This window comes from Enhydra lutris, unplaced genomic scaffold (assembly GCF_002288905.1).
Source record: "Enhydra lutris kenyoni isolate GAN:26980312 unplaced genomic scaffold, ASM228890v2 scaffoldscaffold23, whole genome shotgun sequence".
NCBI lineage: Eukaryota > Metazoa > Chordata > Mammalia > Carnivora > Mustelidae > Enhydra > Enhydra lutris.
Genome location: NW_019154107.1, coordinates 7,458,173 through 7,470,212, shown reverse-complemented (window position 1 = coordinate 7,470,212; position 12,040 = coordinate 7,458,173). Strand labels below are relative to the sequence as shown.

At 37.7% G+C, this 12,040-nt stretch overlaps 1 protein-coding gene across 1 annotated transcript in view; it reads left to right on the top strand.

Moving 5' to 3' along the window:
• Positions 1–11,007: 11,007 nt before the first annotated feature.
• LOC111150361 (translationally-controlled tumor protein-like) overlaps positions 11,008–12,040 on the top strand; it is a 2,204-nt gene continuing 1,171 nt past the window's right edge. The window contains 3 exon segments of the mRNA XM_022507805.1: positions 11,008–11,202; positions 11,692–11,893; positions 11,896–12,038. Of these exon segments, the coding sequence (XP_022363513.1) occupies positions 11,008–11,202; positions 11,692–11,893; positions 11,896–12,038 (540 nt within the window).

The window sequence follows — 12,040 nt, the reverse complement described above, 5'->3', positions numbered from 1 at the left end:
GATATCATTTCCCAAACTTTAGAATGGCTGAAGAAAGCAAAAATAAAAACCTGACAACACCAAATGCTGGAGAGGATGAGGTGCAAATGGAGCTCTCGTACACTGCTGGTGACAGGAGAAAATGGTATAACCACAGCGTAAAATATTTTACCATTTTCTTATGAAGTTAAGCATATTCCTACTCTAGGACTCAGGATGTCCACTAGATATTTAACCAAGAAAAAAGAAAACATATATTGGCCAAAATATTTGCCCAAGAATGTCTACAGCACCTTCTCCGTAATAGCTAAAAATCAGACACAACCCAAATATCCATCCACAAGAGAAATAAATAATGGCATATCCAATGGAATGCAGCCACACATTTAAAAAATAATGAACTAGTGATATACAGTAAGAATCATAATGAATCTACAGAACAGTTGAGATGAAATGTTGAATAAAAGAAGTCAGATACATCAGAGTATATTCTAAATGACTCCATTTCTATGATGTTCAAAGAGCAAGTAAAGTAGTATATGGTGATATAGTTCAAAAAGCAGGTGCCAGAGAGAGGTAGGGGTTTCTTTTAAGTGGGCAGGAGGAACCTTTCTGGGATTGTGGAAATGTCCTATTTTCTGAACAGGGTAATCATTACAAAATTGCACGCATTCATCAAAATTTAACGAACTGTACCCTTTATAACTGAGCATTTCACTGTATGTAAATACTGCCTTGAAGAAGAAATGTAAACAAATACTGACCTTCAGTTGGTAGGTTTTCTTTTTGTAGTGTCATGGGTTTGCCATTCTGAAACTCATTTTAAATCCCAGGTGTGAACAAGTAGGTATACCAGAAATAACCAGTACATGTTTGTTCATCGTTGAAGAAGAGAGTTACACAGATGGAAAGAGAAGACTCGAATGAATTCTTTAGAGTGGAAACTGGAGTTCTCAGGTAAATAAATATAGATGTGTGTCTGCATACATATGTCTGTGTGCTTCTTCATCAGCCCACTGAAAGAGACAACGGTTCCAACAACATGACATGCCTAGCATCTAGATGTTACTTTCTCAACACCATTCTCCACAAAAAGGAAATCTGACTCCTTAGAAAACTGGATGACAACTGCATTGAGACTGTGCCAGAAAAAATTAAGTGCTAAAAGAATCATGAAAACACATCAAAGCACAAGAGCCAGCCAGAAGGGATACATACAGGCCAAATCTAGTAAAGTCTGAACATCAAAATAAATAATATGATATTATAGCCCACTGAATAAGAATCTGTTCTCCCAATTAATATAAATAAATAGGTAGATATGTAAATGGAGGAGAAGGAAGAGCACCTCCTCGTAGTAAAATCCCAACTAATAGATGGAAAAAGAATGACGGAGTTAGAATGTCGTCAAAGCAATTAAGGGGTAAAAATTAATGGGTAAAAATTTGATGAGAGAGGATATTTCTATAGTGTTAATGCATCACTCCAAAATTACTTATGAATTACAAAGAAAAACCCATTTATTTTGTACTGGTGAATCCTGGCAGAGAAGCAATTTAACAAAGTTCAGAAAACATAGGCATATGTATGCATATAGATACACGCAAACAGAACAATAGAGTAAAAGGGCAAAATAATATATAAATAATTAGTGAACTTGGTAACAGACCTATGAATAGCCTGTACTATTTTTGTACCTTTAATCTTTGAATTCATATTAAAATTAAAAGTGAAAAAAACAAAATGATGGCAATGTCATTTATACCATAGAAGTGTATATCCACTGCAGCCCATCTCTCCAACTGATTACAGCAAGAACTCTGGACAAAATATAAAAAACTGAGGGCTCCACAAAGTAAACAAAAGCAAGGAAATTGCAGCAGAGAGGTTCAAAACATGGTAAAACAACCTCTTAAGAGGATTCTGTATTCAGCTTCTTTCATGAGTGTCTTAAGAATCTTGCTTTATTATCACATAAAACTGGAAACCATACACAATCTCTCAGGGTTGTAGCTTATTGGCAAAAAAAGCAAAGGTAAATTTCATGTAAAGGGATTAAACTCAAAGGTTGGCAAAGAGATACTCATCACTTATTGTTGAAGTAAAAAAAAAAATTAAAGGTTATGTTTTGCACATCTTTTATTATTCCTCATTTTAACAACTTCTTCAATTAACCAAAAACCTTTGGCTGTAATCATGTGATATGAAAGAGTTTCTACCCTATTAAGAAATTCATCCAGCAGCAAAGATAATTTTAAAATTTGGTTGATAAAATAAGCACATTTGCAAAATTTCATGAAGATTATGTTTAAACAGCATATTGCACTTTCCAACTTTAACAAAAGGAATTGCTTAAATATTTTATTGCATGTCAAAATGTGTTAGATTAAAAATAACTTGAGAATGTAATATTACAGAAGATTAAAAATGCCAAAATGTCAAAGTAAATGCTAGCCCTTTTTGTTTTGAATGCCTACTCTTTTTAATACTTGGAGAAAGGTTGGCTAATTAACAAAATGTTGAGTCACTACTATATCAGAATCCCTACAAATGCCAAAGTACAATTTTTCAACAAAAGCATAGGAAAAATACAAGTTTAAATTCAAATATAAAAGACCTAAATTTCATTATTATCATTATTACTTGATTTTTACCAAGCATTGTGATCATAATTCCTATGTGATTAAAACCACTTTTTTTTTTTTTTTTAATTTTTTTTTTTTTTTTTTAAAGAGAGGTGAGAAAGAGAGATGGGGACAGAGGGAGTGGGAGACAGAGAATCCCAAGCAGGCTCCACACCCAGTGGAGCTTAGTCTCCAGACAGGGCACAGTCTCACAAACTTGAGATCATGACCTAAGCCACAATCAGAGTTGGCTGCTTAACAAAATGAGCCACCCAGGAGCAACCCCTTTTTCAGAGAGAGAGAGAGAGAGAGAGAAAGACAGAGAGAGAGAGTAAAATCACTCTTGCTTAGGGAAGAGCTTGAAAATGTGCTGCTTTCTTGGAAGCATACAAACGTATTGGGTCTGGAGAAGAAATTACCTTGATTTCCCGTATAGTAATAGAAAACAAACATTAAGATGCAGATCCTTGTGAGATCCAGTCAGAAATTAAGATCAAAATCCCACATGGTTGGGGCGCCTGGGTGGCTCAGTGGGTTAAAGCCTCTGCCTTCAGCTCAGGTCGTGATCCCAGGGTCCTGGGATGGAGCCCCGCATCAGGCTCTCTGCTCAGTGGGGAGCCTGCTTCCTCCTCCCTTTGCCTGCCTCTCTGCCTACTTGTAATCTCTGTCAAATAAATAAATAAAATCTTAAAAAAAAATCTCATATGGTTGTGGGAAGAGAAGACCGAGAACTGAGTAAGTTTTGTTCTGAATGACCTGATAGACAAGACGCAAGACAGGTTGGAGCAGGTTAAAATCTAAAGTGGTATTTCCAAATACCTAGAGATAGTTTTAATCATCATTATAATATTTAACATGAGGAGCTAGTCTATATGTAACTTACAGACTTAATACTTAAAAATTGCATGTCATCTGCACGCCATATTACATGATGGCGATGAAGACTAGGATAAGGTATCTGACACATTTAATTGTTTCTGATTCTTGGTATACTGAACAACACCCCAGTTTCCCATCAAATGCAAAGCAATTAATTTTTACTACTTAGTAGGGCTTTTGTTTTTTAAAATCTGAATTTTACATAATCCAAAGCCACTCTTTTTTCTTATAGTCTTAAAAACTTAGAGTATGCAGGACGCCTGGGTGGCTCAGTTGGTTAAGCAGCTGCCTTTGGCTCAGGTCATGATCCCAGCGTCCTGGGATCGAGTCCCACATCGGGCTCCTTGTTCTGTGGGGAGCCTGCTTCTCCCTCTGCCTCTGCCTGCCACTCTGTCTGCCTGTGCTCGCTCTCTCTCTCTCTGACAAATAAATAAAAAAAATCTTTTAAAAAAAAAAAAAAACTTAGAGTATGCTTTCAGCAAACAATAACCAGTCATGAATTGTTTCAAATTCATTCTTCTTCCTTCCTTTCTGCAACAGCTCCAAAATCCTCTGGGATCCAATATCTCTAGGTTTGAATTTGGAAACCTCAATAGCCCAAGCCTCAACCTCTGTAACTTTTATTTCTTTGCATCCGTCATTTATTCTGTTTTCCCTCGTGTATTTTTCAAATGCTGGTGCTTCATGTCTTTAAAATGCAACTAGATTTTTAAACTTAGCTCATCCCTCCAGAGCTTCCCTCAACAAAGACTTATGGAGCCACCTGGGATCAGTACAGAAGACATGCTAATAAAACAGAACAGGCTCAAGACTTCACTGGGGCTGTATCCGAAAAGGGCAGGCAAACCCTTATTGAAGAGGTCACTGTCTGGGGGCAGGGCAGGGAGGAGTAAGAGTCCTGTGAAAAGAGGGGGAAATATTGAGCCCCCAAGTCAAGGAAATAGAAGATGTTCAAAATGGTTACACAGGTAGATTTGAACAAAATACATCTATTAGATTTGAATGTAAGCAAAGATGGCAGAAAATATTTCTTACATATTTCTATGAAATGCTGAAGTAAGAATTAAAAACACAACATAGAGTAAAAATATGCACTTGGCCTATATGAGAAAAATGACACCTACTAACTAACCCTATATAAAGGTAAGGTTTAATTAGGTATTAAATACTTATATTTGCATTATTTTCTTTTTTTCATAATTTTTTTTTTAATTTTTTTTTTTAATTTGACAGAGAGAGAGAGGTCACAAGGAGGCAGAGAGGCAGGCAGAGAGAGAGGGGGAAGCAGGCTCCCTGCTGAGCAGAGAGCCCGATGCGGGGCTCGATCCCATGACCCTGAGATCATGACCTGAGCTGAAGGCAGAGGCTTAACCCACTGAGCCACCCAGGTGCCCCCATAATTTTATTTTTAAGTAATCTCTGCATCCAGTGTGGGACTTGAATTCACAACCCTAATATTAAGAGTTTCATGCTCTACCAATTGAGCCAAACAGGTACCCCATATGAGTTAGATTCTTAATATAAAATAAATTAATGCCATTAACCACAAAGACTACCAAAGCAAAGCCATTTCATAATTATGAGACTTTGATGTGATTAGTCCAAGGATGAGTCTATGAAGAGTCTAGTACAGATTACAAAAATCTTTAATTCTTAAATTGAAAGCTGACAAATTGCATTGTACTTTATTTGTATAGAAACTTTAAAATTTTTTAAATTTCTTTTTTTAAAGATTTATTTATTTATCTGAGAGAGAGAGAAACAAAGAAAAAGAGCACAAGCAGGAGGGGCAGAGGAAAAAGGAGAGACTCTCAGGCAGACTCCCTACTGAGCACGGAGCCCAACTAGGGGCTCAATCCCATGACTCTGAGACCATGACTGAGTGGAAATCAACCAAATGAGTCACCCAAGCACCTCCAAAACTTTTTAATTCCTCTATGTATGACATAGTTTTTATTCCTAGGCCTCGTTCAGAAAATGATCCATTAAAAGAAAAAAAATCTTCCACAGTACTTCAGGTGAGTCTCTCCATGCCAATATAACAATGACTATCCACTTGCTAAAATAAAAATATTCCTGAGTAAATTTTTCAATCACTATAAAATATATCTTCTTTGTGATAAAACAACAACAACAACAGTGAGCTACCAATCTGTTAGGGCAATGCATCATCATAATGATAAAACAAATTACTGTCCTTGGTAAATTCAATGAACACCATTTAAGTGGAGGACAGAAGCCAGATAGAAATTACTAATAGAGACAAAGCAGGGAGTTAGCAATGTCCTTTGGAATTGAATATGTGCACGTTAATGGGTATAATCAGCCTTCCAAGTTTTTAAGAAAGATATATTAGGTGCCCCTCAGTACTCCAAGGGAAAACCTTTCAGGAGTTTTATAAAGTATGATTTGTCTCACCTAGTTTTATTGTGAATATTTATAATGAAGTGTTAGCACCATGTTCTAAAATAATCACAACAGAATAAAGCACACAAACACACACTTATCCAGCAACTATAATGTGTAAGGCACCATCAAAGTCAAAGCCTGTTCAGATCTTAAGGATGAAATTTCTTCATAATGTTTTAGGACACCCAAAACTGTCAAGTTGGTAATGAAGTAACTTTCCCTGTTTTAAAATTTGTTAACGAAGTAGATTATAATACATAAAAGGACATTGTTTCCTAAGTTTACATCTCATTCAATCTTCACCAGTATACAACTATATAATCAACACCCAGATCAAGAAAGAGCATTACACACAACCTAGAGGCTTCCTATTCTCCCTGCTAGTCATTCTACCTCTAGGATGAACTACCAACCTTTCTCTAACAGAAGAGATAAGCATTTCCATGAACTGCACTCTATATAAGAAAATCATACAGTATAGGTTCTTCTGTTATTGGCTTCTTAAATACTATGTTTGTAGGAGTCGCCCACATGACTGCATGTAATTATACACCGTTCATTTTCATTGTTATGTAGTATTCCATTGTGAGGATAGACGATAGATAGAATGAATATAAATATATATATGTCTAGATATCTATCTGTAAAGATAGATATAGATCTCACTGTATCAGTTTCTCTTAGAAATTTGAATGGTCTCAGTTTGGGGCTACTACAAGTAGTAATGTAAGTTCTAATGTATATCTTTTGGTGAACATATAAGTATATAATTAGAAATGAAATTGCTAGGTCATATATTCTTATTAATCTGAAAATATGTTTTCAAAATGGAAAAATGGGGGAAAAAACCCAAGCAATAAAAAAAAAAAATCACTTAAAAGCTCACCATTAAAAAAAAAATACCAAGTAAAACTTTAACGGGACTTGACTCTAACCTATTTCTCACCCCATGCCAGACAACCACATTTAGCAACGTGATATGACTCATCCAGACATTTTCTGTGCTACTCAGAATTTAAAAAGGCAGAACAACCATTAAAAGTGACAGCCAGGAGTGAAACTGTACCAAGTGTTGAGTGAGAATGTTAATTCACGTTTCAAAAATACCCCATCACCAAAGTATAGGCAATATTTCTGACCACATCATAGTAATTGAACTGAGAATCACACATCCGTAAGATTGGGAGCCTATTGCTATCTTCACCAGCAGATAGCCAACAGCTCAAGAAATGAGTTTACTGACATTTTAAGGTGCTTTCAATGAGCTCATAATTTGAATTGCATTCAACTGTGATCTCTGACAACTATAGCAAAGTTTTACAGTTTTATGGGTCTTTATCATACAAGCATCTAAATGAAAGTACTTCTGGTTCAAATTCCAGCAGACACACAACACGAGAAAAAATAAACTTAAATCCATCATCTTTAATTCTCTGTATGCATTCATATTCAGTGTTTTTTTTTTTAAAAAAAACATTTAAATACCAATATTCAGAACTACCTCTTTATAGAAACAAATATATACATTTTCACAGTGAGAACACCGAAAAAAGAAAAACACTTTCTTTTCCGATAGACAATTAAATATTTTGCAATTCTCCTACCACTTTAAAAGCACAATGACCTCATCATTCTCATTCCGGTTTCTTGCTTATAGAAAAAGCAGTTCTGTGTTCTCCCACTATTTAAATCTCAAGTAAAAACAATGGCTCTTCTTTGAACCTCACTTAGGTCTCTTATTCCTTTCTACTCTTCTTTTCCTCTATGTTGAAATTTCCTGAAGCTTTCAAAATATCAAAAGAAAAGAGATGGTATTATCTTCCTTTTTAATTTTGACTAAACTACAGATATTTTGAAACATTTTTGTGCTTTTAGCTAAATCACTGCATTGTGCAAATGGTAAATTCCTCCAAAGAACCCTTAGAAGTGTCTTAGTGTCTAAGGTAAGCTCCCCCATCTCTTTCTCCTGAAGTTACCTGCAAATGCAAATTTTATTTTAAAATAAAATTGACATCTGAGAGTTTTAAGAACAATTCCCATTGAAGCCTAACTGAACAGTATTTTTAAGAAAAGTACCTATTCCTTTGTACCCAAAATTTATTGAGTGCTTACATATGCCACATCCTAAACCAAGGGCTTTATATCTATCATTTCATTTAATCCTCACCCCCCCAAAAAGGAAGGAAAGCTATAAGATAGATACCACTACTATTGTGGTTGATACTCCTGTTTAATAAATAAGGAAAATAGGGAATAGTGCAGTTAAGTAACTTTCCTAAGACCACACACTATCAAAGACTGGGGCCAGGATCAGATCCCATGTAGAGTGACAACAAAGGTCACCACCAAACCTTGTCATGTCCTGATTCATACATATGTCCATATATTCAAAGTACTTCTAATTTATTCATTGCTGCCACACAGAACTTGGAAAACCAGTAAAAACAGCTTCAACACCCAGGATCTAGAATGATTATTTTTATAAAACTCCAACATCCCCAGAGACTGGTTTGTCAAAAAACTAAGATGACCCACTGACACCAACATCTTGAGACTGATGGCCCCTATAGGGGATTCAGAAAGAAGACGGGACAAGTCAGGCACTCCAAGTCCAAGAAAAAGATCACAACTTGCAGATGTGCAGTACTTAGAGGGGAAGACTCAGGGAAAGCAGATACAGAAAAGATAGGAATTAGAGCATGGGAAGCAAACAAGGGAAAGAACAGATCATCAGTACGTAATGCTCAGAAAGGATACTTGCTAAGCTACTACAAGAGGCCTATATTTCCTACTCAACCCCCAAGAGCCAATGCTCAATAAGCTTGCCTCAACACTGCTGGGTAGTAATCACATACCTGTGATACGTAGGGGCAGGAAGCCAACCCCATTAGGGAAGAAGTTTTCCTAATGCCAGACTAGATGGGAGTCCTGGAAAACAGATGGGACAAATCAAACACTGTGACACACATGAAATGGGGGGAAGATGCAAATGCAGGTATCAGAGCCACTCCAGGGAGACTTCCCCTACTTACCAGTTTGACCTTGGGCCAGCCCTGAGCAATAGTCCATATTAGTGGGAGTTCCTCAAGTTTAGGGATGCATATCTGTCTAAAGAACTTGGCCATCTCCTCCTCCACTGCCTTTTCCCTCTCCTTTCCAATCAGAAATCAGTATAGTAGGATCCATAAAGAGGCCTATCGGTTGAGAGGCTGAATTCCCCCATGAGTCTAGAAGAGCTATGGCAGGATGGAAGAGGACTAGGACACAGAAAAGAGATGTGTTCACTGAGCAAACGGGGTCTATTCAGACCAGCAGATCGCAGTGTCCAAGCTGTACAACATTCTAGGGCAAACGAGTTCATAACTGTGGGCCTTGGTTTTCTTACTTAGAAAAAAAAAAAAGAAAAGTATCACAATGCCTTTTTCACAGGGTTTTGAGAAATTTAAATAAGACATGGGACAGTGTTTGTCTTATTTCAGGTACTCAGAGATGTCAGCCAACTACCGCTCCCCCTCCTAGGAGAACTGTTCAAATGTTTATGCCTGTCTTCAGGCCTAATTTACTTCCTTGTATGCCTTACACTTATTTCTACACACATCTTATCTCCTGTGCTAGTGTGTAAGCTTACCGAAAGTAGACTATACGCCCTACTCATGAGTATCTTTCTTAGCTGGCATTTAGTAAGTGTTTCTTTGGATGGGTAAGTTTAATAACAGAAGAGAGCACTAAAACACAATGGAGCCTATAATAATCAGGCAAGTGAAGACCGGGAATGGAGATGTTCAAGTCAGGCAATATCTGGACATTTCAACCAGTGGAAAAAAGAGTCAGAAAAGCCCTCACAGTGATGGAGGAGCCCATGGATTATGTTCATGGGAACTAGGCAAGATGCTAGAGTGGGACACTAGACTGGGTTTTAAGTTTATGACCTGAGAATAATTGAACAAGTGAACATCAAATTACTGGGGAAAATGGGAGGAAATAAGTGAACATAGACATAATTTCCATGTGAATAAAAATAAACTCTTCTTAGAAGCAATGACTATAGTTCTGGAGTTAGTGAATTCTTGGTCTGAATCCTCGGTCAGTTATTAGTTGGTTAAGTGTGGGCAAATTACATAATTTCTCATGTATAATATATGCAGAATAATAGTACCTACTTCAGGGGGATAATGAGGGATTCAATAAGACAATTTATGCTAAAACACTTAGCCCAGAGGCGGCAATATAAGTGCCCAACAAATGTCAGCTTTAACAATAGTACTTACCATTATTGCTTTTATTTTACAAATGAAAAATACAGAATCTCTGGGAAGTAATTTTCCCAAGGTCACATAGCTAGTAAGTGTTGGAACCTGGAATTAAGCCCAGGTTGGACAGTGAGCAAAGCCCATACTGTTTCTACCATATTGTGTCAGACTTACAATAGAAGCTTGGGGCTTGGACACATGAACAAAACAAAAGAATAATTCTTAGAAGGGCAGATTTGGCACAGGACTGACCTTGTTGGCGACATGTCTTCTTTTGAAGTGCTCTGGCCTGACATAAGGATTGGTCTCATAGTCAGTGTAAGGAAGGCTTCAACCTGAGGTCTCCTCCGGTCCTGGACCCAACCATGAGGGCTGGAAAGGGGTAAAGATAGGGAGTCAGCCTTGTCACTTCAATCTTCCTTCAATGTTCCTGATAATTGGGAAATCTATCAGTCAGAACAATATTAACATAAGTGGTGAATATTTACCGTGAAGAGGTGAAATTCTGTAGTGAATAAGAGTATGGTCCTTCTACTAATACAGACATGGTTTCAAGTTCTGGATCTTGAACTCACTGATTAACTCAAACTTTGGGTGAGTTATTTAACATCTGTAGGGTTCAGTTTCCTTACCTGGAAAATGGCAAAATTAAAAGTAAGAACCACATAAGGTACCTCTGAAAGTTAGATGTAATAGTATACATATTGTACTTTCAGTAAATGGTAGCTATTTTGGACACATTACTGGTGCCCATCCATAACTGGTTCCCCTCTCCCCTGACTCATGGAAGGCTAACTTTGTAGCCATCTTGGGATGGGCACGGCTGTAGGAAGAACTCCAGCCAGTCAAATGCAAACCAAAGTGACATGAGTAACTTAGTGAGAGAAAGAGTGAAAAACACCCTGTCCGGCCTCCCAGCTCTCTCTTTTCCTGCTGTGGCAACCCCAGAAGACCAGCTGAGTCAGCATTATGACAATTTCGTGCCTCTTTCCAAGCCCGGGTCTCTTAGTAACCATGTGGCACTGGGTTCCTCCTTGCCCTATTTCAGATACATACTTTCAGTGAGAAAAAAAACACTGCATCACCACTGAGATTCAGCAGCTACCACACTGCCCTAGGAGACCCAAATCTATCCTAATACAGGTATTATCATCATCATCCATTACCATGGTACAGGTCATTACCATTTCCTTGGTATCCATCATTGTACTTAGCATATTTTATGTTATAAACTTTGCTCTATTTATATTTTACAACCTACTGAGTATAAATTAAACTAAGTGTAGTTTGGTAAATACTAAGTATTTAAAAATATTTTATCACCTTGAACTCTCTAAATTATGGAACAGTGAAATTCCATATAATGGACAATTCAAGAGATGAGAGTTAATCAAATACACCTGGTTGTAGCTTTTTTCTGCCCACTCCTCCCTATCCCCCCCTGAATGCTGCACCACGTCTGCTCAGAGCTCCCAGCTCTGCTAAGCTAGCACCATCACCCTTCTTCTCCAGCCACCACCATGATCACCTCCTGAGACCTCATCTGCTAGGATGAGATGTTGTCCACCATCTACAAGATCTGGGAGATGACACAGGGGCTGTGCCTGGAGGTGGAGGGGAGGATGGTCAGGAGGACAGAGGGCAACACTGATGACGTGCTCATTGGTGGAAACACCTCCACAGGAGGCCCTGAGGGTGAGGGTACAGAAAGCCCAGTCACCACTGGTGGTGATACTGTCCTGAACCATCACTTACGGAAACCAGCTGCACCAAAGAAGCCTACAAGAAGCACGTCAAAGATTACATCAAATCAGTCAAAGGCAAACTTGAAGAACAGCAGCCAGAAAGAGTAAAACCGTTTATGACAGGGGCTGCACAACACATCAAGCACATCCTTGC